At 47.3% G+C, this 25248-nt stretch overlaps 2 protein-coding genes across 2 annotated transcripts; both read left to right on the plus strand.

The window, feature by feature from the left end:
* The first annotated feature begins 1389 nt into the window (after positions 1-1389).
* LOC119922958 (vomeronasal type-1 receptor 3-like) lies at positions 1390-9198 on the plus strand. The gene is made up of 3 exons (XM_038742574.1): positions 1390-2271; positions 8647-8664; positions 9142-9198. The coding sequence occupies exons 1-3, from the start codon at positions 1390-1392 to the stop codon at positions 9196-9198; spliced, it is 957 nt and encodes a 318-aa protein (XP_038598502.1).
* Positions 9199-11429: 2231 nt separating this feature from the next.
* Positions 11430-13924, plus strand: LOC119922959 (olfactory receptor class A-like protein 1). The gene is made up of 2 exons (XM_038742575.1): positions 11430-11438; positions 12995-13924. The coding sequence occupies exon 2, from the start codon at positions 13004-13006 to the stop codon at positions 13922-13924; it is 921 nt and encodes a 306-aa protein (XP_038598503.1). The 5' UTR covers positions 11430-11438; positions 12995-13003.
* The last annotated feature ends 11324 nt before the right edge of the window (positions 13925-25248 follow it).

Genomic DNA, 25248 nt, shown 5'->3' on the forward strand with positions numbered 1-25248 from the left:
CTGTCACCTCAAGTTTAACATGTCCAAAACCAAAGTCCTTATCTTCCCATCCAAATCCTGTCCTTCCCCTGACTTTCCCATCACTGAACATGGCACCACCATCTTTCTTGTCTCACAAGCCTATAACCTTGACTTTATCCTTGACTTCTCTCTCTGATTCAACCCACATATTCAACCCATCATTAAATCCTGTCAGTTCCACCTTCACAGCATCGCTAAAATCTACCCTTTCCTCTCCACCCAAACTGCTATCATGTTAATACAATCACTGATCCTATCCCGCCTGGATTACTGCATCAGCTTCCTTGCTGATCTCCCAGTTTTCTGTCTCTTCCCCACTCCAGTCCACACTTCACTCTGCTGCCCAGATCGTTTTTCTACAAAAACTTTCAGGACATGTTTCTCTACTCCTCAAGAAACTCCAGTGGTTGCCCATCCACCTCAAACAAAAACTCCTCACCATTGGCTTTAAAGCACTCAATCACCTTGCCTGCTCCTACCTCACCTCGCTACTCTCTTACTACAACCCAGCCCACAGATTTCGCTCCTCTAATGCTAACCTTCTCACTGTGCCTCGATCTCATCTATCTCACTGCTGAACCCTTGCCTATGTCCTGCCTCCGGCCTAGAATGTCCTTCCTCCTCAAGTCCAAAAGACAGTTACTCTCCCCCACCTTCAAAGCCTTATTGAAGGCACATCTCCTCCAAGAGGCCTTCCCTAAGCCCCCATTTCCTCTTCTTCCTCTCCCTTCTGTGTCACCCTGACTTGCTTCCCCTGTTCTTCCCCCCTCCCAGCCCCATAGCTCTTATGTACACATCTTTAATTTATTCATTCATATTTATGTCTGTCTCCCCCCACAAACTCTAAGCTCACTGTAGGCATGGAATATGTCTGTTAATTGTTGTACTCTCCCAAGTGTTACATACAGTGCTCTACACACAGTAAGTACTCAATAAATAGCATTGAATGAATGGAATGTTGTTAATGAAGTTGACATGTTGATTATCTGCTGCGAAAAGAAAGGTTTACCTTTGCTTGTTTGAACTTTCAGCCTTCAGTAGACATCCCTTCCATTTTGCACTGTAGATTTCGATGAGTGACAATTTGTGATTTTACCTCATCTATAACTTCGATGGTTTGATACACTTTACAATTGTCCCCATCCAGTCTTTGTCTTTATGAAGTGGAAACCACTAAGCTGTTCAGTCTCTCCTTCTCCAGAATGTTTTTGACCACCTTGGACATGTTTGTTGCCCTTCTATTGTTCTTCTGCAGATGATGAGTGTCACAGCATTCTGGAAAATCAAAAATTAAATAAAACAACAATCACTATTGTATTTACTTTTCAGGATATCTGGGTTCCCTGGTTAAGAACAATTTTGCTGACAATGCTATCCAGCGATGTAGTCTTTGGAATTATTTTCCTCTACCAGAGTATCTTTGGATTTCTAGGAAACTCAACCATGTTTCTGGTGTATATGAACAACTTCATAACTCAGCCCCAACAGACGAAGCCCACAGACCTGATGTTCACCCACCTAACCGTGGCCAACAGAGTGACACTTCTCACCCGTGGGATCCCAGAGACCATGGTGGTTTTTGGGATGAGAAATATTTTCAATGACGTTGGGTGTCAGAGTGTCTTGTACATTAATAGAGTGTCTCATGGCCTTTCCATCTGCACCACCTGTCTTCTGAGTGTGTTCCAGGCTATCACCATCAGTCCCAGCACCTCCCAGTTGGCCAGGTTCAAACTCAGGGCCTCCAAATACATCCTCCCTTCCTTCCTCTTCTTCTGGATCCTCAACATGTTGATCTACATCAGAGTGATTACCTCCGTTCAAGCAATCAGAAATGTTACCATCATGGGGCAGGGATATGCTATGAAATACTGTTCCACTATTCCTGATCTGGATTTTATCCACTCACTGATCTTCCTAAGTGCTATGACACTCCGAGATGTCTTCTCTGTGCTCCTCATGAGCTTATCCAGTGGCTACATGGTGATTGTGCTCCACGAACACTGTAAACAAGTCCAGCACATCCACAGCAGCAGTTTCTCCCCGAGATACTCCGCGGAGACTAGAGCCACCCAGACCATTCTGATCCTAGTGAATTGCTTCATTTGCTTTTACTGCCTCAACAGCTCTATTACACTCTATTTGACCTATGCATTTCAAAAAGATCTTCATCTGGGGAGCACAACAGTTTTTCTCTCTGCCTGTTACCCCAGCCTCTGCCCCATCTTCTTGCTCAACATCGATCCCCGGGTCAGGAGGAAATGCTGGGGCCTGGAGAAGGGGAGACATCCCTCTCACCCCATCAGGGCCATGACCAATCAAGTCATTCCTGAGCGCTAACCTCTGCCTTGGGCCGACAAGTGAGTGGTCCAATCGCTAGGTAGAAGCAGATTCTGAGAACAGGCTCTCCCTTGGTAAGAGACCTTCTCTGTCCTTGGACAACCAGGACATTGGGAGCTAATGTTGATTAAATGATATGGTCTATGTGCCTTTGGATTTGTCTCTCTCCTGCCCACGCTTCCAAGTCAATCAGTCAATCAATCAATGGTATTTCTTGAGCACTTGCTATGTGCAGACCACTGATCCAATATGTCTGATCTCTTCACACCACCAGAAGGAGGTGGAGGAGATAAAGGCTCAGTGGGTCAGGGTCTGTGACCAGTCTAAAATCCTTGTGGGCAGGGATCACATCTACCGTGATCTTGGCATTATCCAAAATTCTTCTCTTTCATTCAATCCACATATTCAGTCTGTTACCAAGATCACTAAAATCCACTCTTTCCTCTCTCCCTTTGCCTTCTGCATTGTCCTTGCAATTAGATTTGCACCTTTTATCCACCCCACCTTCAGCCCCACAGTACTTATGTGCATAACCATAATTTATTCACTTACATCAATGTCTTTCTACCCCTCTAGACTGTTAGCTTATTGTGGGCAAGGAACGTGTTTACCAACTCCGTTGTATTCTCCCATGTGGCTAGTAAATTGCTCCACTGAGGTCAATAAATATGACTGATTTATTGATGGATTACAACTCAATTGTGTTGTACCTTCCCAAGCACTTAGAACAGTGCTCTGCACCCAGTAAGCGCTCAATAAATACTGTTGAATGAATGAATTCTCCCCAATGTTTAAGTTTCTGTAATTTGTAAATTTATGATAAAAATTGCATCCCCACTCAACCTCACAGGAACAATGCACCCGTGGATTAAAAAAATCAACTGTGATAAGTACTTTGGAAAATTTAAGTGATGCTCAAATGTCTTTCCCAGTGATACACAGTACCCCCAGATCTACCTCTACTACTTGTTATGTCTTATGCTGTTGAGACGTGTCCGACCCATAGTGACACCATGGACACATCTCTACCAGAACGCCCCACCTCCATCTGCAAACATTCTGGTAGCGTATCCATAGAGTTTTCTTGGTAAAAATACAGAAGCGGTTTGCCCTTGTCTCCTTCCGTGCAGTAAACTTGAGTCTCCGCCCTCAACCCTCTCCCATGCTGCTGCTGCCCAACACAGGTGAATTTTGACTTGTAGCAGATTGCCTTCCCCTCGTAGCCACTACCTGAGCTAGGAATGGAGTGGATTTGCCTCTGCTTCATCATCATCATCATCAATCGTATTTATTGAGTATTTACTATGTGCAGAGCACTGTACTAAGCGCTTGGGAAGTACAAATTGGCAACATATAGAGACAGTCCTTACCCAACAGTGGGCTCACAGTCTAAAAGGGGGAGACAGAGAACAAAACCAAACATACTAACAACATAAAATAAATAGAATAGATATGTACAAATAAAATAAATAAATAAATAGAGTAATAAATATGTACAAACATATATACATATGTACAGGTGCTGTGGGGAAGGGAAGGAGGTAAGATGGGGGGATGGAGAGGGGGATGAGGCGGAGAGGAAGGAAGGGGCTCAGTCTGGGAAGGCCTCCTGGAGGAGGTGAGCTCTCAGTAGGGTCTTGAAGGGAGGAAGAGAGCTAGCTTGGTGGATGGGCAGAGGGAGGGCATTCCAGGCCCGGGGGATGACGTGGGCCGGGGGTCGATGGCAGGACAGGCGAGAGCGAGGTACGGTGAGGAGATTAGCGGCAGAGGAGCAGAGGGTGCGGGGTGGGCTGTAGAAGGAGAGAAAGGAGGTGAGGTAGGAGGGGGCGAGGTGATGGAGAACCTTGAAGCCCAGGGTGAGGAGTTTCTGCCTGATGCGCAGATTGATTGGTAGCCACTGGAGATTTTTGAGGAGGGGAGTAATATGCCCAGAGCATTTCTGGGCAAAGATAATCCGGGCAGCAGCATGAAGTATGGATTGAAGTGGAGAGAGACACGAGGATGGGAGATCAGAGAGAAGGCTAATGCAGTAGTCCAGACGGGATAGGATGAGAGCTTGAATGAGCAGGGTAGCGGTTGGGATGGAGAGGAAAGGGCGGATCTTGGCAATGATGTGGAGCTGAGACCGGCAGGTTTTGGTCACGTCTTGGATGTGAGGGGTGAATGAGAGAGCGGAGTCGAGGATGACACCAAGGTTGCGGGCTTGTGAGACGGGAAGGATGGTAGTGCCGTCAACAGAGATGGGAAAGTCAGGGAGAGGGCAAGGTTTGGGAGGGAAGACAAGGAATTCAGTCTTGGACATGTTGAGCTTTAGGTGACGGGCAGACATCCAAATGGAGATGTCCTGAAGGCAGGAGAAGATGCGAGCCTGGAGAGAGGGGGAGAGAGCAGGGGCAGAGATGTAGATCTGGGTGTCATCAGCGTAGAGATGATAGTTGAAGCCGTGGTAGTGAATGAGGTCACCAAGGGAGTGCATGCAGATCGAGAACAGAAGGGGACCAAGCACTGAACCTTGGGGAACCCCCACAGTAAGAGGATGGGAGGGGGAGGAGGAGCCTGCAAAAGAGACTGAGAAAGAACGACCGGAGACGTAAGAGGAGAACCAGGAGAGGGCGGAGTCTGTGAAGCCAAGGTCAGATAGCATGTTGAGGAGAAGGGGGTGGTCCACAGTGTCAAAGGCAGCTGAGAGGTCGAGGAGGATTAGGACAGAGTAGGAGCCGTTGGATTTGGCAAGCAGGAGGTCATTGGTGACCTTTGAGAGGGCAGTTTCCGTGGAATGTAGGGGAGGGAAGCCAGACTGGAGGGGGTCGAGGAGACAGTTCTTGTTGAGGAATTCTAGGCAGCGAGTGTAGACAACTCGTTCAAGGAGTTTGGAAAGGATTGGTAGGAGGGATATGGGGCGATATCTAGAAGGTGAGGTGGGGTCAAGAGAGGGCTTTTTTTTTAGGATGGGAGAGACATGGGCATGTTTGAAGGCAGAGGGGAAGGAACCAGTGGAGAGTGAGCAGATGAAGATGGAACTGCTTGACTCTCCCTCCGTAGTCTAGACTGGTGGAGTACTGGAAACTCTCCAGGTATGATTCTGAGAGGCCTCCTACTTGTACGTATGTATTATATCATTCATTTATTTATTGGTATGTTCAGTAATTTGTTCAGCTATATAATCTGGATATTTGTATGGCTTCATGTTGTATCCTCATCCTTCCACCTGCTCTCATCATCTGTAAATGGTCATCGTCTATCCCCTTCACAAAACTGTAAATTCCTTGTGGGCAGAGAACACCAGATTAGATCAGTTCCTTGTCCTGTTTTCTGCCCAAGGACCCTCCAGGCTGTAAAAAAGAAGAAGCAGCTTCTGGAAACAGTCTTGAAAACCATAATCAATTTTTTTAAAATGACTGGTTTGATGAACCTCTGACGTGAAACCCTGTAGGGGAATTCTCCCCCATTTTCTTACTCCCCTCCTTGAAGAGAATGTCTCCCCTAGTCTTTCCTCTGAACTGTGTGTATTGTGATTCCATTGCCTCGATAAAGACAAAAATAAGTGTATTCTGGTCTGGATCATATTCACAGGATGCTTTTTCTGCTCTTGTCCATGAACTGCAAAGTGCTTCTGGTAGAAATCCAGATACCACGTTGACCTCGTCCATCTCAACTTCATTCTTACCTATTTTTACTTTGCCCTCTTCTCCAGCTGGCAACAATTCTTCTCCCTCATAATTAATTAATTGCCCTTAATTACACATATTAAAACTTCATTGCTTCCCCCTAGTTGTAATTCATTTTAGTGTACATCTCTTCTGCTAGAAATTTGACTCTTTGAGGAGTTATCCTTGCCCCATAGATTGTGAGCTGCACGAAGAACAGGGACCTTGACTGATCTGATTGCATTGTATCTACCCTAGCGCGTAACACAGAGCATGTCACATGGAAGTATTGTTTATCAAATACCACGATGATTATTAGGTTCTAAGTCCTGAGGCATCAACCTGAAGCTTTGATATGTGAGAGAAACTACAGAGCTTTCCAATATGCTAAATATTGTGCTTGCAACCTGAAAGATCCCTGAAAAGAACATGGGAAAACAGAGTGAAAGGAAGGAGTGGTGTGAAAAGGATATGGAGATAATTCACTTAAAACTTCACTTAAAATAATTAAATTGCGTTACATTAAAACTTCAGGACTCTCACAATTTCTTTTCTGTTCTGCTCATTTTAAGTAATCACCATCCTGGATGCTGGGGTTGAGTTAAATGACTTTTCTATTGCCTTCTGGGTCTAGGAACCCTCTCTTGACCCCACCTCAGCTTCTAGTTATCGCCCCATATCCCTCCTACCATTCCTTTCCAAACTCGAACGAGTTGTCTACACTCGCTGCCTAGAATTCCTCAACAACAACTCTCTCCTCGACACCCTCCAGTCTGGCTTCTGTCCGCTACATTCTACAGAAACTGCCCTCTCAAAGGTCACCAATGACCTCCTGCTTGCCAAATCCAACGGCTCATACTCTGTCCTAATCCTCCTCGACCTCTCAGCTGCCTTTGACGCTGTGGACCACCCCCTTCTTCTCAACACACTATCTGACCTTGGCTTCACAGACTCCGTCCTCTCCTGGTTCTCCTCTTACCTCTAAGGTCGTTCATTCTCAGTCTCTTTTGCAGGCTCCTCCTCCCCCTCCCATCCTCTTACTGTGGGGGTTCCCCAAGGTTCAATTCTTGGTCCCCTTCTGTTCTCGATCTACATGCACTCCCTTGGTGACCTCATTCGCTCCCACGGCTTCAACTATTATCTCTACGCTGATGACACCCAGATCTACATCTCTGCCCCTGCTCTCTCCCCCTCTCTCCAGGCTCGCATCTCCTCCTGCCTTCAGGACATCTCCATCTGGATGTCCGCCCGCCACCTAAAGCTCAACATGTCGAAGACTGAACTCCTTGTCTTCCCTCCCAAACCTTGCCCTCTCCCTGACTTTCCCATCTCTGTTGACGGCACTACCATCCTTCCTGTCTCACAAGCCCGCAACCTTGGTGTCATCCTCGACTCTGCTCTCTCATTCACCCCTCACATCCATGCCGTGACCAAAACCTGCCGGTCTCAGCTCCACAACATTGCCAAGATCCGCCCTTTCCTCTCCATCCCAACCGCTACCCTGCTCATTCAAGCCCTCATCCTATCCCGTCTGGACTACTGCATCAGCCTTCTCTCCGATCTCCCATCCTCGTGTCTCTCTCCACTTCAATCCATACTTCATGCTGCTGCCCGGATTATCTTTGTCCAGAAACGCTCTGGGCATATCACTCCCCTCCTCAAAAATCTCCAGTGGCTACCAATCAATCTGCGCATCAGGCAGAAACTCCTCACCCTGGGCTTCAAGGCTCTCCATCACCTCGCCCCCTCCTACCTCACCTCCCTTCTCTCCTTCTACAGCCCAGCCCGCACCATATGCTCCTCCGCCGCTAATCTCCTCACCGTACCTCGTTCTCGCCTGTCCCGCCATCGACCCCCGGCCCACGTCATCCCCCGGGCCTGGAATGCCCTCCCTCTGCCCATCCACCAAGCTAGCTCTCTTCCTCCCTTCAAGGCCCTACTGAGAGCTCACCTCCTCCAGGAGGCCTTCCCAGACTGAGCCCCCTCCTTCCTCACCTCCTCCTCCCCCTCTCCATCCCCCTGCCTTACCTCCTTCCCTTCCCCACAGCACGTGTATATATGTATATATGTTTGTATATATTTATTACTCTATTTATTTATTTTACTCGTACATATCTATTCTATTTATTTTATTTTGTTAGTATGTTTGGTTTTGTTCTCTGTCTCCCCCTTTTAGACTGCGAGCCCACTGTTGGGTAAGGACTGTCTCTATATGTTGCCAATTTGTACTTCCCAAGCGCTTAGTACAGTGCTCTGCACATAGTAAGCGCTCAATAAATATGATTGATGATGATAGGAACCTGTGTTTGACACTACCTCTAGGTCAATCATCGATTAAGCTTCAAAATGTTTCACTCTCATGCGATGATATTGATTACTGCCTTCATCAAAGAATTCCTCAATTGAAAAACTAAACCATCCATGTGATTTGACCTGACAGAAAGCTTGAGAAGGGGAGGAAAGATGGCTTATTCTCCATCTCCAGATCTCAGGTCTCAAGTCTCAGACTCTCCCTGGAGAAAGTATCACAGTCCTGGGCAAGATGAGCTTACACCATCCTCTCCCTATAACTGCTGCTGCCCAAATGTGTCCCCACATGATCCCGATGGGACAAACCTTCCATTGCATGATTCTTTAGAACCATAGGCAACCACAGGTGAGTTTCTCTTTAGCTTTCAGGCTCTCTGCTAGGAGGGGAGGGAGAAATGGAGAGAAAAAGAGACTAGGTTGAGGTTCATGGAGATGTGGTGATGTAATAGGAGAGATTCCTTACTGGAATCTGTGTGAACAGCTGAGTTCTGAGTGCCTTCCAGACTGCCTGTGTTAAGCTCAGGCAGGGGAACCCAAAGCAAGAGGGAAAGAAAGAGTTAGCCCTGTGGCTCTCGGTAAATGACAATTATAGTTTGATTTCCAGTGTAATTTTTCTATTAGTTCCCTGTGTTATCTAGCTTACCCCTCTTTATACCGCTCCTTATCCTAAATTCATATGTGCTGCAGAGAATCTTGGATAGCAATCAAGGGTGGATGAAAAGGAATATGGAAGAGGGACCTGAAGAAATGATCATAATAATAACTAGCCTCTCCTGAAATGATTGTGATGTCCTTTGGATTCTATGGCTTATATCTTTTTGAGAATACCATCTTGTCCTCGATGTTATTTTATCTTTGCATCATGGTGCAGCGCAAGTGATCTCCATGATGCTGATGGGGAAAGAGAGGATCAGTGTTACTAAGTGTCTTGGTCCAAACCACAGAGGATCTCTGACAAAGAGCCAGACAAGAGCCCAGAATGATTCAATGCTTAGCAGGGAATTAAACCATGCAGTAAGCAATATCAGTGTGGTTTATATTTGTAGTGAAGATTTCTGAAGTGAATATTCTGAGGAACAGCATTGATGTGATCCTGAAGTTTTACAGTGGGGATAGAAATTACATTCTAGATATTTCATTTGAACCAGATTGGCATCACACCTTTTAAAGTGGGTCTCCCCATAATCAAATTTGCTCAAGAAGAAGCCCCTGCACTAGACTTTCTAGACCAATTCTCCCTATTCCCCTGGGTTACCTGGAGCCATTCATTCAGTCATTCGATCGTATTTATTGAGCGCTCACTTTGTGCAGAGCACTGTACCAAGTGCTTGGAGAGTACAGTTTGGCAACAGATAGAGACAATCCCTACCCAACAGTCTAGAAAGTCTAGAAAGGCTCACAGTCTAGAAAGGGAGGGACAGACAATAAGACAAAACAAGTAGACAGGCATCAATAACATCAAAATAGATCAATAGAATTATAGATATATACACATCATTAATAAAATAAATAGAATAATAAATAGGTACAAATATACACAAGTGCTGTGGGGCAGGGAGAGGGGTAGAGCAGAGGGAGGGAGAGGGGAGGGGAGGAAGAGCAGAGGAAAAGGGGGGCTTAGTCTGGGAAGTCCTGGAGGAGGTGAGCTCTCAGTAGGGCTTTGAAGGGAAGAAAATAGCTGGTGCTCCACTACTTGTCCGCTGTGTGACCTTGGGCAAGCCTATTAACACCTCTGTGCCTCAGTTACCTCATCTGTAAAATGGGGATTAAGACTGTGAGCCCCACGTGGGACAACCTGATTATGTTGTATCTACCCCAGAGCTTAGAACAGTGCTTGGCACATAGCGCTTAACAAATACCATTATTCCCTGTAGGCATCCTGGGGTTCACATTCTTCCTCTCCTAAATGCGGGATCCAATGGAACTGGTCATCAGAGCCATGAAGCAGGCAAGTGGGGGGCAGCATCAATAAAATCTATGTTTTAGCCCGAGGCAATGATCTGATGGGACAACACACTCCCTCTTGGTCTTCTGAACCTCATCATGATTCTTCTGTACCTAATCATGATAGACTGTAACATTGCTGCACGGATCATCCTGAAGCGTTGCTCAACCCCCAGCTCTCCAATCCTCCCAAATTCTCCATTGGCTTCCCGGGTCCCTCCTTGTTATACAAACATCCCTCAAAACTGGTTTCGAGGCAACCCACCAATTCACCTCCCCTTATTCATTCAATCGTATTTATTGAGCGCTTACTGTATGCAGAGCACTGTACTAAGCACTTGGGAAGTACAAGTTGGAAACATATAGAGGTGGTCCCTGCCCAACAATGGGCTCACAGTCTAGAAGGGGGAGACAGACAACAAAATGAAACATGTGAACAGGTGTCAAGTCATCAGAATAAATAGAAGTAAAGCTAGATGCACACCATTAGCAAAATAAAATAAGTAGAATAGTAAACATGTACAAGTAAAATAGAGTAATAAATCTGTACTAAATCTCCCCTTATCGTTCTACTCTTTTCAACCACCTTTGCCCAACTTGCTGTCTTTGTTACCCCCCAAACTGCTTGCCCTCCCTTCCCCTTGCTCCTCAAATTCCATAGTCCACAGCCCTCTGGAAATTTCATCTTTTCCATCAAACCTTCCCAAATGAATTCCCAGTTTCCCAAGTTGTTTAAATCCATCAGTCACTTTGAGCATGCATGTCCCTGTTCAAACCCCCACTCAATAATGCTTCCACTGTTCCGTAACATTCCACTGTTGTGCTCATTAATATATTTGAGAATATTTTTATGTCTATATTCCCCATTAGAGCTGAATTTCCTTGTGAGCAGCAAATGTGTCACTTATCACAGTGTATTGACACCCAGTCGGTGCTTAATAAATGCTAACACTACCACTACTGCTACTTCTCATACTACCAATCCCGGCTCAGCTACTTGGGCAACGGTAACCTTGGAGATGTTCCAGTCTGAGTGTCAGAGTGGATTAATGATCAGTGACTCACACATTCATACCCATGTGCGTGCGTGCGGGTGCACACACAAACACACACACACACACACACATGCACACACACACACAAATCAACCCCTGAGGGAGGGGAGCAAAGAGGAAAGTGGCTGATAAATACTGCCTCTGCCTTGTTCTGACAGTCTGGCTGCCCACAAATGGCCATCCCAGCCAGCAGAAGCAAGGGAGGTGAGTAAGAGAAAGCCATCTCTGTGTCATTAAGGTCCGGTGTTTGGATTTACCATCGAATAGGGAAATTCTGACTTTCACTGAAGCTCAGAGGTGTCTCTCGGGTCTCTCCCATCTCTCTGTTCCCTGGACCACAGAACAGAAGTCATTTGGCATTGGATGGCACCATTTTCTCTCTGCAGTGGCAGAAAAGAATCAATTTTAATCTTGTGAGAAGGCAGAGAGCTGCATGTGGGTTGCCTGGAGGCTCTAAAATAGAGGTTGGCAGGCAGTATTGGGGCAGAGAGAGGTGTCTGCACTGTAGTATGTGCCTCTGGGTGATACCCAAATCTACATTTCCGGCCCTGATCTCTCTCCTTCTCTGCAGTCTTGCATTTCCTCCTGCCTTCAAGACATCTCTACTTGGATGTCCTCCTGCCCCCTTAAACTCAACATGTCCAAAATAGAACTTCTTCTCTTCCCACCCAAATCCTGTCCTCCCCCTGACTTTACCATCACTATAAATGGCACCACTATCCTTCCTGTCTCATGAGCCCGTACTCTTGGTGTTATCCTCAATTCCTCTCTCTCATTCAGCCCATATATTCATCCATCATTAAATCGTGTTGATCCCACCTTCACAACATCACTAAAATCTGCCCTTTCCTTTCCATCCAAACTGCTACCACATGAATACAAACTCATTCTAGCCCACCTGGGTTATTGCACCATCCTCTTGCTGACCTCCCAGCCTCCTATCTCTCCCCACTCCACTCTGTACTTCACTCTGCTGCCCAGATCATTTTTCTACAAAAACAGTCAGGACATGTGTCCCCACTTCTCAAAAAACCTGGCACATGGAAAGCACTTAACATATGCCATATTGAAAAAAACACCTGAGGGTCTCCGTAAAAAACCATACAACAACAAAAAGACACACCGTCTAGGGGATGAAATTGTTGGTGGGGTTGGCCTTGTTGGGTAGAATGCTGTCTATTTCTTCTTGCAGTCTCTTCTGGACTTCAGCATGAGTAGTCAAGTTGTAAAACACAAAGTTGAGAATTGACCTGGTGGTTTTGAATCCAGCAAAAATCCAGAATGCTCTCCCTCTTGACTGTAAGCTCATGGTGGGAGGGGAATGTGTTTGTCACATTGTTATTTTGTATTCCCCCCAAGTGCTCAGTACAGTGCGTTCTGCACACAGTAAGTGCTCAATAAATATGACCGACTGAATGACTGACTGATCAGAGCATCTGTCAGGATGCTGTCATTGATTTGGGCCAATCCGAAGAGAGGAGGGTTGCCAGGGAGGAGATGCAAGGCATAATGCCTAGCTATTAGAAAGTAACCAAGTGTAGATTCACTTCCTCTCTGCCTCTCTCCGTCCTTTCTTCTCTCCTCACATTTTCTCTCCTCTCGCCTTTCCTCCCTCTCTCCTTTATTCCCTTTTCCCGGCTTTCTTTTCAGGAGGCTTCCTTTCATGTTCACTGCCAGTTCAAGACAATGAATGCCAATGAACTCCCCTTTGGAATCCTGCTTCTGTTACAGATCACCATTGGGATTTTGGTAAATGTATTTCTCCTCCTATTTTATGTCCACTTGGGTTCCACCACTCATAAACTCAACTCCCCAGACCTGATCCTTGCCCAGCTGTCCTTGGCCAACACCATAATTCTTCTTACCTTTGGGATAAGAGAGACTATGTCAGCTTGGGAACTGAGAAAATTCCTGGATGATGTGGGATGTATAATCCTCCCTTACCTTTACCAAGTGTCCCGGAGCCTGGCCATCTGCTCCACCTGCCTTCTGAGCATCTTCCAGGCCATCACCATCAGTCCCAGCACCTCCTGGTGGGCAGCAGTCAAAGCCAAATTACCCAAGTGCAACATCCCCTCCTGTGTCCTCTCCTGGATCCTCAATATGCTGATGGAGTTTGATATTGTGATGAACCTAACAAGCCCCCAGAACGGCAGCGATGTCCGAATCATATTAGATCTCAAATACTGCACCAGTGTCAGTGAAGATATTCCCCTTATAATTTCAATCGTGCACTCCTTCCGGGATCTGTTCTTTGTGGGACTCATGACGGTGGAGAGCGGATACATGGTGTTTGTCCTGCGCAGACATCAACGGCTGTTTAGGCACCTTCACGGTCCTGGCCACTCCCCCAGGGCGATGACTGAGGTCCGAGTGGCCAAGAGAGTCATTGCCCTGGTGACCCTCTATGTCCTCTTCTATGGGCGGCAGTCAATCATGCTGAGTACTATAATGAACATGAAAGAAAATTCTCCTCTGCTGGTGAATGCCCACATGGCTTTAGGATTCACCTTCTCAGTCATTAGTCCTTTCTTGATTATTCACAGCGACAGGAGAATGAGAGCATTCTGGATCAGAGAATCTCTTGATTTCAATATGGCTTCCTAACGGGGTCCAGGAGAAGCAGTGTGCCCTCCCACTGGGTCCCGTTGGGATAAGGCCACCTGAGATTTCTATTTGGGTAGCACCAATCAGTCAATGGTATTTATTGAGTGATTAACATGTGCAGAGCACTGGTCTGAGTGCTTGAGAGAACAATATATAATAGCACCAAACTGATGTTGGGGGATTTGGGCCCAGGCAGCGGCAGTCCTTACTGCTCCCGCCCAGACCCCAGCCCAGTCGTCAGCCCTCCGCAGACTCCATGGAGTGATGGCAATGGAATTTGTGTGGAGGGAGGAAGTGAGCCCGCCCACTCTGCCATGGAGCCCCAGCCCAGGGTTTGCTCCAGGTGGAGCTTCTTCTGTTCTTGCTGTTGTGGGGGTTCCATAGTGGAGCTGTCTTCAAATAGCAGAAATCCTTGGAGACAGACCCCAATGGGAGCAGCAGAGAACAAACAGTGGCCATGGTAGAGAACCACTGTGAGGAAGGGGCAGGCTTTGTGCCTTATTCCGTTGGCCCAAGTGAAAACTTATCTGGTGAATACTTCTTGGACATATATGCTGCACCCTGAATGTCTGGTACCCCTGTCTTTCTTCCCTTCTCTTCCTGCCTCTGGTTCTGTTCCTTAGGACTCCACCCCTTCCTCTGACCCTTCTTACTCTTTCTGCTCTTCTCCCTTCCACTTCTTTCTCTAACTTTTCTGCCATTTTCTCTTCAATAGTCTACCACTTGCTCTTTCCCCAGTCCAGCTCCACTTCTCCAAAGATTCCACTCCTTATCTCATTTTGGCATTCAGAAAATACGACTCTCTGTCTTGGTCTGTGAGTCCTAAGTGGGACAGGGACTTCAGCGCTTAGAACAGTGACCAGCGCTTAGAACAGTGCTTTGCACATAGTAAGCGCTTAATAAATGGTATCATTATTATTATTATGCCCGACTTGATTATAATCATAATAATAATGGCATTTATTAAGTGGTTACTATGTGCAAAGAACTGTACTAAGTGCTGGGGAGATTACAATATTACCTTGGTTAAGCCACTTAATAATAATGATAGCATTTATTAAGTGCTTACTATGTGCAAAGCACTGTTCTAAGCGCTGGGGTAGACAAGGTGATCAGGTTGTCCCACGGGGGGCTCACAGTCTTAATCCCCATTTTACAGATGAGGTAACTCAGGCCCAGAGAAGTTAAGTGACTTGCCCAAAGTCACACAGCTCACAACTGGCAGAGCCAGGATTCAAACCCATGACCCCTGACTCCAAAGCCCGGGCTCTTTCCACTGAGCCACACTGCTTCTCTGATTATCTCTAATCAACCCCAGTACTTAATACAGTACTTGACACACAGTAAGTGCATGCTTAACAGATGTTATCATTATTACTAGGGGTATTATTGCCATCATTATTATTATCTTTGTTATTAAAAGACTGATAGAAAGGGAAGAACGTAGGGAGTGGGGGAAGGCGATGAGACAGGCAGTATGTGCACACAAACCGTACCCAACGGCTCAAGGCCAAACAGACTCAACAACAGGAGATAAAGAGACCAGGGCAAGTAAAACAAGCTTGCACCTGCAAGGCTCGGAGGCAACCTCAAGGCCATATCCGCAGCCAGCGATGGTTGGCAACGGGTGGCTGGGGGCGAGCCAGAGCAAACCCTTCGTGACTGGACAGAGCTGTTGTTAGGCTAGTGGCTGGAGGGCGGTCAAAGCCTCGATACGCCATCCCCCGAGAAAACCCTGCCCCCGGGCAACGGGGGGTATAAGAGACGAACAAGACAAAGGGGGGGCACGCGCCTCTCTCCCTCTCTCTCTCTCTCTCTCTCTCTCGCTCTCTCTCTCTTTCAACCATGTAACCGCTGATAGCAAATAAACGGCAACCAAGCTTGGAACCTCAGGCTGACTCTTCCTGGTGTGAACGCGCGGGCCGCGACCGGAGATGTCCGAAGACCCGGAGAGGGTAAGAACCCGAGAGTTGCCCCCGAAACCACGGGGAGCAACGAGTGGCGCCCAACGTGGTCTCAGATAACCCCATTTGGGAAGGCCAGGGAGAGTGCCCCGTAGGCCAGGTAGCTAAAGGTCAGGCGGGAAGATGGGGACGGCACGATCGTTGCCCATATATAAGCCAGAAGATAAGGAATTGTACACCCGGCACTGTTACAAGATATTGGGAAGTAAGGGGGTAAAGCTTGAGCTGAAAACAATAAGGGAATTTATAGGGGAGATAACTATGACCTCCCCGTGGATATTTGATTCCGGGATCACGGAGGAGCGGTGGGACGTTATTGGGGAACAGATTACGGCCTATGAAGACTCCCACCCGGGGGAGCTAAAGGACGTGGACTTCCTTATACACGGTATCTTCCGTGCAGCCTTTCAAGGGCAGCAGACTCTCCTAGCTGCCATCCAAGAATTGGGCCGGAAACCTACTAATTGGGACTCCTTCCACGGGATGATCCAGAGGGAAAGGGAAACCTCTGATGACTTTTTCACTCGTCTTAGTGAGAGAGAAGAGACGATGGTTAAAAGAATTGTATGTGTATAAAGGAAGAAGGAGGGAAAAGGAGAAAGAAAAGAGAAGGTGAAGCAATTGCAGTTGAAGGAAATTGTCTGCTCGGGCATCTACACCCTGCGAAGCAGGTGTCCCGTAAGGGGGAATGATGGGTGGAGAGATTGCCTCTGAAGGAAATTGTATGTGTATGAAGGTTAGAGTAAGTGTGTATGAAGGAGAAAGAGAAGAGACACGAGGGAATTTTAGTCGAATGTCAGTCTTCCTGTAATACTCCTGTGTTGCCTGTGCGAAAACTGGGCTCCCCTCTGTCTTATTGGTTAGTCCAGGACTTGCGTGCAATTAACTCTTACGTTTTGCCTATGCATGCTGTGGTTCCTAGTCCTACGGCAGTAGTTAGCTCCGTGAGCCCCGAAGCAACCTGTTTTACTTGTATTGATCTAACTAGTGCTTTCTTTACTATCCTGGTGTCCTGTGAGAGCCAGTACCTTTTTGCCTTTACCTGGGTAGGTCGTCGACTAACCTGGACGAGGCTTCCCCAGGGTTTTGTTCACTCCCCAACTATCTTTTCGAGAGAGTTGTTCAGAGCCCTATCTCCCCTCAAAGTACCCAAAGGGATCAGTATGTTCCAGTATGTGGATGATATCCTTATTGCTGGGGACACGAAGTATCTGTGTTCGTCAGGTTCCCTCCAGGTCCTAACATGTTTGCATCAGCTTGGTCTTAAAGTTAGTCGGGAGAAACTGCAGTGGTGTCAGCCCTAGGTAAAATATCTTGGGTTCATGTTGCAGGCGGGAGAAAGAGCAATCGCCCCCAAGCGAGCAAGCCTGATTCAATGCATGCCTCGCCCCACCACTAAGAGGGCCTTGAGAGGTTTTCTTGGTGCGACTGGGTTTTGTCGAGCTTGGATTCCAGAATTTGGGTTGTTAACCGGACCACATTTTGAGCTCCTAAAAATGACTTCCCCACAGCCCCTGGACTGGACTCCCGAGGCTGTAGAAGCCTTTCAGACACTAAAATCATGCCTGAGTTCAGCCCCTGCCCTGGGACTCCCTGACTACAGTAAGCCGTTCTATTTGTACATTCATGAACGTCGCGGAGTAGCCTCAGGTTTGTGCCAAACTCTCGGTCCTCACTATCGACCAGTAGCCTATTATTCAGGTGTCCTTGATCCTGTCATTCTAGGTCAAGTACCTTGTATCCGCTGCATAGCTGTGGTGGCAATGCTGCTTGAAAAGTCTCAGGATATCCTCTTGGGACATGCCGTTGTTGTTCGGACTCCGCATGAAGTTGTGCGCCTCCTTCATGGAGCAGCCACCCAAGCCTTATCTGTGGCACGCCTGACTAAATATGAAGTTGCTTTATTGGAAAATCCGCAGGTACATGTGGAGCGCTGTGGCTCCTTGAATCCAGCTGCCCTGCTTGAGTCCTCTCCCATGACTGACCAAATTCACGATTGTGACAAAGTAGTTCGGGAAACTGTCGCTCCTCGATCTGACCTTCGCGATGAGCCTTTGTCCTCTTCTGATCTAACTTTATTTACAGATGGCTCCTCCTTTATGGACCAAGGGGTACGCCTCACCGGCGCTGCTGTTGTTACCCTAACCTCTGTGATGTGGACCAGCTCACTCCCAGCTTCTTGCAGTGCGCAGGCAGCTGAGCTTGAAGCCCTTACACAGGCATTATTACTCGGTAAAGGGAAGCGTGTGACCATCTATACAGACTCTAAGTATGCCTTTGGGGTCTGTCATGCTACAGGTACCCTGTGGCAAAGTCGTGGGTTCCTCACTTCAGCGGGTCGTCGGGTTGCTAATGGGGATTGTATAGAGTGCCTATTACTCCTCTTGCTCCCAGCCAAGGTGGCCGTCATGCATGTGCATGCCCACACCCGAGGAAGTGATTCCCCGAGTTTGGGCAATCGCCGAGCCGACAAGGCCTCTCGTTGAGCAGCTCGGCATGCCCCCCTTGTATGTGTAGCTCCTGTTATGACCCTGGTCCCCACGTCTATGCCTGGCACTCTGTTGCCCTCCCTGATTACTGATAAGGAAAGAGCTGAGTGGCCTCGCCAATATGAGGCGCTGGAACGGGATGGACTCTTTTGAGTCCCTGATGGACGCCCTATTTTGTCTGCTGCTGCACTGCGACCAGTTTGTCTGGGTCTACACCAGGAGACTCACTTTGGTGCAGATGCCTTGGCAGCCACAGTTCTTCGAGTTTGGTTTGCCCCAGGTATCCATCCTGTTGCCAAACGTGTCACAGCCAGTTGTGCTACTTGCCAGAGCTTCAATGTCAATACTCACCCTGGTCATCGGGTTCCCTTGGGGGGGACGCCCTTGGGTCTATTCCCCTTTTGAGGGTTTGCAGGTTGATTTTGTGACACTTCCGAGGGCTGGTCATTTCCGATACCTACTAGTCATTGTTGATCACCCGACTAGGTGGATGGAGGCTTTCCCTTCCTCCCGAGCAACTGCTCTTACTTTGGTGAAATGTCTCTAGTGGGAAGTCATTCCCAGGTTTGGGCCACCTGCTGTTATTGATTCTGATCAAGGATCACATTTTACTGAGTCTGTTCTATCTGAAATTTATCGACCTGTCTCTATATGTTGCCAACTTGGACTTCCCAGGCGCTTAGTACAGTGCTCTGCACACAGTAAGCACTCAATAAATATGATTGAATGAATGAATGAATCAATCGACCACTTGGAATTGAATGTTCTTTACATGCACCATACCAGGGCGATGATGCCCTGCGAGCCTATGTTTTGTCTCTCCAGGGAATTCTAGCTGAGCTGCAGGCTGCTGGAATCCTCCATCAGCGCACCCCTCTCACCAATCGTCTGCATCCGTTCATCGCTGGAGATTGGGTTTGGGTTAAGCGCATGGTCGGCAATGCTTCACTTAAGCCATCCTGGGAGGGGCCCTACCAGGTTCTCTTGTCTTCCTTTTCTGCAGTTCGTGTTGCCGAGTGCCCCTCATGGATCCATCACTCCCAGGTGAAGCCAGCCGTTTTTGATGCTTCGCCTCCTGATTGTACTCCCCCATCGGTTTCTGCTGACTCTCAAGATTCTGAGCCACTTGCTGTCCCAGCTTTATGGCTGCGTCGAACTTCTACCGGATGGGCCTTGGTCCTGTGAGATTTTGTCTGGTTGCTTATTTGTGTGTCTTGCCGCTGGTTTGGTTTTTTGCTGTGCTGTGTTTTTCAGCTCCTGAAGGCCTGCCTCTGATGTGCTTCATATACCCTGATGCTTCTACAAACCCCGACCACACCCTTGTCCAAAGCTGAAGTCACAGACATGCAGCGCCGTCTGGACGCCGTGTTTCGCTGAGGAGGGGGATTGTTGTGTGTGCTCAGTTGTGCCTGGATTGTTGTGTGTGCTCAGTTGTGCTTGCATTTTTCTGTTGGATTTTTCTATCTTTTCTTTTTGCCTGGATGTTTTTGTCTTTTCCTTATCCTTTACTTTAGGCGCCGGCTTTGCGGAAGACCTTTGTTATCCCGAGGAGGGTCGTATGTGATCCTCCCGGTGGCCATGGGCCTCGGAAGGATCAAAAGGGGGTTTTGCTTTTGCTCGTGTGCCTCCCGTGCCTCCTTCGTCTCTTTTGCTCCATTGTTGCCCAGGTGGTCCGCGAGATTAAGGTCGAGATGCTCCCATTGCACGGACGCCCTTAGCCGTCCCCGCCATAACGGGAGGGGGACACGTAGGGAGTGGGGGAAGGCGATGAGACAGGCAGTATGTGCACACAAACCGTACCCAACGGCTCAAGGCCAAACAGACTCAACAACAGGAGATAAAGAGACCAGGGCAAGTAAAACAAGCTTGCACCTGCAAGGCTCGGAGGCAACCTCAAGGCCATATCCGCAGCCAGCGATGGTTGGCAACGGGTGGCTGGGGGCGAGCCAGAGCAAACCCTTCGTGACTGGACAGAGCTGTTGTTAGGCTAGTGGCTGGAGGGCGGTCAAAGCCTCGATACGCCATCCCCCGAGAAAACCCTGCCCCCGGGCAACGGGGGGTATAAGAGACGAACAAGACAAAGGGGGGGCACGCGCCTCTCTCCCTCTCTCTCTCTCTCTCGCTCTCTCTCTCTTTCAACCATGTAACCGCTGATAGCAAATAAACGGCAACCAAGCTTGGAACCTCAGGCTGACTCTTCCTGGTGTGAACGCGCGGGCCGCGTCCGGAGATGTCCGAAGACCCGGAGAGGGTAAGAACCCGAGAGTTGCCCCCGAAACCACGGGGAGCAACGGAAGAACCAAAGAATGGCTTCACAGTACCATCAAAATTGCTGAGGTCACGTCTCCTCAGGATCAGTTTTGCTACTCACTGGGGTGTTGGGGCTTCTCTTTTTGGGAAAACCTCCTCCGATAACTAAAATATGAATGTCTGTATGCTCTTTGAAATTACAATAAAAGTAAAGTCCATTTCACTTGCTCTTCTGGGTATATGTAGGGGTGTGTACTAACAAGGATTGCAATCACATGCTGGGCTATGCTCTACAGTTTGTAACTCATTAGAAGTGAAGATGGTACACTGGTTAGTGTGTCGCCTTATGCTATGTGCTTAGGTTGCTAGGAACCTATGGAGGCAACAAGGAAGTGCCGAAGAGGAAATGTCCTGCGTCTGGGATTCAGAAGACCCGGGTTCTAATCCTGGCTCTGCCAATTGCTTGTTGTGTGACCTTGGGAAAGTCACTTAATTTCTCTGTGCCTTAGTTTCCTCAACTATAAAATGGTGATTAAATCCTATTCCCTCCTACTTAGGCTGTGAGCTCCATATGGGGCAGGGACAGTATCCGACTAATTAACTTAAAGAAGCACCTTTGAAATTGTGAGGGTCTCTTTTTTTAAAAATGGTGCTTGCTAAGCGCTTACTATGTTGAGGGGCAGACAACAGCAGAAGGAAATATCACCTACTGGACTTGAGGATGGGATTGGGCAAGAGGATCACAAGACCCAACCAACCAACCAACCACAGAGGGACACAGATTCCAGAAAGGACCAATGGACACCCAGTGGAAATCCAGGCAACCAATGGAAATAAGGGAGGGTGTATGGAGAAGGGTGGACTGAACTGATCATTGTGTATTCTCTAGTAGCTACAGAGAGTGTGTTCATCAGGTGTACAACCGATGCAGCACCCCTCCTTCAGCAGAGATAACAATAAAGCTGCTCTTTGCTACTTCCAAGTACCTCTACATTGTGGATTTGCGGCAACAGCCCACTGGAGTAATCTATTTCATTTGCAATACTGGCCATTGGGTCGTTATTACGATCCATGCTCCACTCTGAGATCTCACATTAAAATTTTGATGTTAGACTGACCAGTGAGACAGTGACACCAGGTGTCTCTGATGAGAACCTCCTGGGACCACATTAACAATGGGCTTCCTATCCAGATGCCCCCCACCCCCCTGGAAAAAAAGCCTCCTTCTGCATCTTGAGTTTGTACAAACAGGCATCAGGCCCTTCCCACCCCACCAGCTCCAATGGCCTGTGGGGTCAATGGCCCCCCTTCTCCGCTCTCTGGGATGACTCATGAGCGAGTCTCATTAGGATCTGACTAGGAAGAAAGATGAGTAGGGGAGTTGGGGACTCCATATCCAGAAAAGCCAAGGACCCTCACTTCTCCCCTCACCTCTAGGCTGTAAACTTGTTGTTGGCAGGGAATATGTCTGTTTATTTATAACAATAATGACGGTATTTGTTAAGCACTTACTATGTGCAAAGCACTGTTCTAAGTGCTGGGGGGGATACAAGGTGATCAGGTTGTCCCATGTGGGGCTCACAGTCCTAATCCCCATTTTACAGATGAGCTAACTGAGGCCTAGAGAAGTCAAGTGGCTTGTCCAAAGTCACAGAGCTGACCAGAGGTGGAGTTGGGATTAGAACCCATGATCTCTGACTCCAAAGCCCAGGCTCTTTTCCCTGAGCCACGCTGCTTCTCAGTGTTATACTGTATAGTATAGAGTACAGAGTTATACTGCATTCTCCCGAGCTCTTAGTTCAGTGCTCTGCACACAGTAAGCACTAAATAAGTACAGTGAGGCTTTCCTTTTTTGCCTCAGGTGACAATTGGATGGAAGACCTCAGCAGCTGTGCTTAATGTGAAGAGGATTGGGAAGTACTTGCAAATATATGTTTCCTGGATTGTTCATAAAGTTATTTACTTTTACTATCTTGTAAATATTTTATGTTTATCTCCTTGAGGACCGAGAATGCACCTTTACTCTGTACTATAGTTTTCCCACCACTTAGTAAGAGTACATGACACTCAATGGAGGCTCAATAAATACTATTATTGCTAGTTACTCATCTCACTAAATCTTAAGGTCTTTGAGGGCAGGAACCATGTCTACCAATTCTATTGGATTGTACTTGGAAAAAGACTTAGTACAGTACTCTGCACAAAGTAAGTGCTCAGTTGAATACCACTGACTGGCTGATTGATTGATCATTTCGTCAATCTCCCTACCCTACTTTTCTTTCCTCACCTGGACCAAATGGAATTCAGATGGGGAAGGGCTTTTAAGGGTCTGTGCTCCCAAGACTCTTCCTAGACAGTCATGATCAAGCAATGAGACGGGAGGGTTGGCTATGGACAGAGCTGGAGAATGACTAACTACATCTGGGCACATAGTAAGTGCTTAATAAATGCCATTATTATTATTAAATTGGGCATGGGGGATTGTGCAGCTTACTTGACTGAGTTTTTAAACTGGTGTGTGTGTCTCCATTGAAGGAGCTAAGGCTTGGTGGTGGGCTCTTGCTGGCCACCAAGTGAAACCTCTATGTAATCGGTCAATCAATGGCAGAGCACTGTACTAAGCCCTTGGGAGAGTACACTACAACAGAGTCGGTAGACATGTTCCCTGTCCACCAGGAGTTTACAGTCTAGAGGGGGAGACGGACATTAAAATCAATTAAGGGTAAAGTTCAAAGTGTGTAAGTGACACAGAAGGGAGAGGGAGGGGGGAGAGAAGATGAAGGCTTAATTGGGTAGCACCTCTTGGTTGAGGATGTGATTTTAAAAAGGCTTTGGAAGTAGGAAGAGGGGTGGTCTGTGTGGATGTACTAATAATCGTATTAATAATTGTGGTATCTGTTAAACGCTCCCCCACAACACCTATATATATGTATATATGTTTGTACATATTTATTACTCTATTTATTTATTTTACTTGTACATATCTATTCTATTTTATTTTGTTAGTATGTTTGGTTTTGTTCTCTGTCTCCCCCTTTTAGACTGTGAGCCCACTGCTGGGTAGGGACTGTCTCTATATGTTGCCAACTTGTACTTCCCAAGTGCTTAGTACAGTGCTCTGCACACAGTAAGCGCTCAATAAATACAATTGATTGATTGATCTGGGGCCTGCAGGATGTGGCAGTGAGTATTTTTTGTTTTCTCAAGGATCCCTAAGTGGGGTTAATTAGCATCTGTGCCTTGTTGGGAATTGTCTTAAGATTCTTAAGTCCCAGATTGTTGGATAGCAGGGAGGCGAGTCAGGATATTTCCAAAGACTTCCCAGTTGGAGGATCAGAGTGATTTAATGGTCAGCAACCCTCACCCCCCTGCGTGCCCTCCCCCCAACAGCCCCTCTCCATGTATGCACACACTAATCATACCCTGGGAGAGGGAGAGGGAAGTGATGAGAAAAGTTAGCTGATAACTGCTACCTCAGCCTTCTTCTGCCTGTAAGATATCCTCTGAGCTGGAACTTCACAGACAGGTGAGTAGGATGGTGCTATCTCTCTTCTCATAAAGTACAAGGGTCAGGAGTTTGAGTGGAGAGACTCAGCTTGAGACACTAGTTGCAAACTAGTATTGAAGCAGTGTGGCTTAGTGGAAAGAGCACGGGCTTTGGAGTCAGAGGTCATGGGTTCTAATCTCAGCTCTGCCGATTGTCAGCTGTGTGACTTTGGGCAAGTCACTTAACTTCTCTGTGCCTGTTACCTCATCTGTAAAATGGGGATTAAGTCTGAGCCCCATGTTAGACATCTTGATTACCTTGTATCTACCCCAGTGCTTAGAACAGTACTTGGCACATAGTAAGTGCTTAATAAATGCCATTATTATTATTAAACTGGGCATGGGGGGTTGTGCAGCTTACTTTACTGAGTTTTTAAACAGGTGTGCGTGTCTCCATTGCAGGAGCTAATTTGGGGTGGAAAGGGGACTTGAGATAAGATGGGAGGGTTACAGTTGGAGTCATATGACCCCACACCTTACTGTGCCTTGATGGGGGTATGATTTGCATGGCAATGCTGTGATTGATCTCAGAGGCTGTGTGGGGGCCCTATTTGGTTTACCAATCTCAAGACCAAGGGGTTAATGATTTTCATATATGTTGCCCTCTACTTCCCCTCCTCTTCCTCCAGTCACATAATGCAATCCTTAGTGGCTGCCCCCTAGACAAACTCTTGCTCCTACAAATAATCAGTTATTTTAGGATGAGGAAACTGAGGCACCAAGAAGTTGTGCCGTGCACCCACAACGCCCACCTAAGGTGCTTTCCCGAATATTTAGTGCAGTGGTCTGCATTCTTTGAATGTCCACTAAATACCACTGATTTAATGATCTGAGTGGTCCTAAAATTTCCAGTAGGCAGGTAGATAGAATTGGAGGAAGAGGAGGAAGCACCCTGAAAAGCAAAGATTCTACCCAGCTGATCACTTCTTCAAAATGTAAATTTTTTTTTCTGCACTTCTTGCAGGAATGGGGCCTTGTTTCTGCCTGCATATTCTTCCTCTCCTAAAGGAGAAGCAGTGTGGCTCCGTGGAAAGAGCCCGGGCTTTGGAGTCAGGGGTCGTGGGTTCAAATCCCA

The sequence above is a fragment of the Tachyglossus aculeatus genome, unplaced genomic scaffold, assembly GCF_015852505.1.
Source record: "Tachyglossus aculeatus isolate mTacAcu1 unplaced genomic scaffold, mTacAcu1.pri scaffold_134_arrow_ctg1, whole genome shotgun sequence".
Lineage (NCBI taxonomy): Eukaryota > Metazoa > Chordata > Mammalia > Monotremata > Tachyglossidae > Tachyglossus > Tachyglossus aculeatus.

Excerpts from the sequence above, each read along its gene's own strand:
- LOC119922958 (XM_038742574.1), top strand. The coding sequence starts at position 1,390 with ATGCTATCCAGCGATGTAGTCTTTGGAATTATTTTCCTCTACCAGAGT.
- LOC119922959 (XM_038742575.1), top strand. The coding sequence starts at position 13,004 with ATGAATGCCAATGAACTCCCCTTTGGAATCCTGCTTCTGTTACAGATC.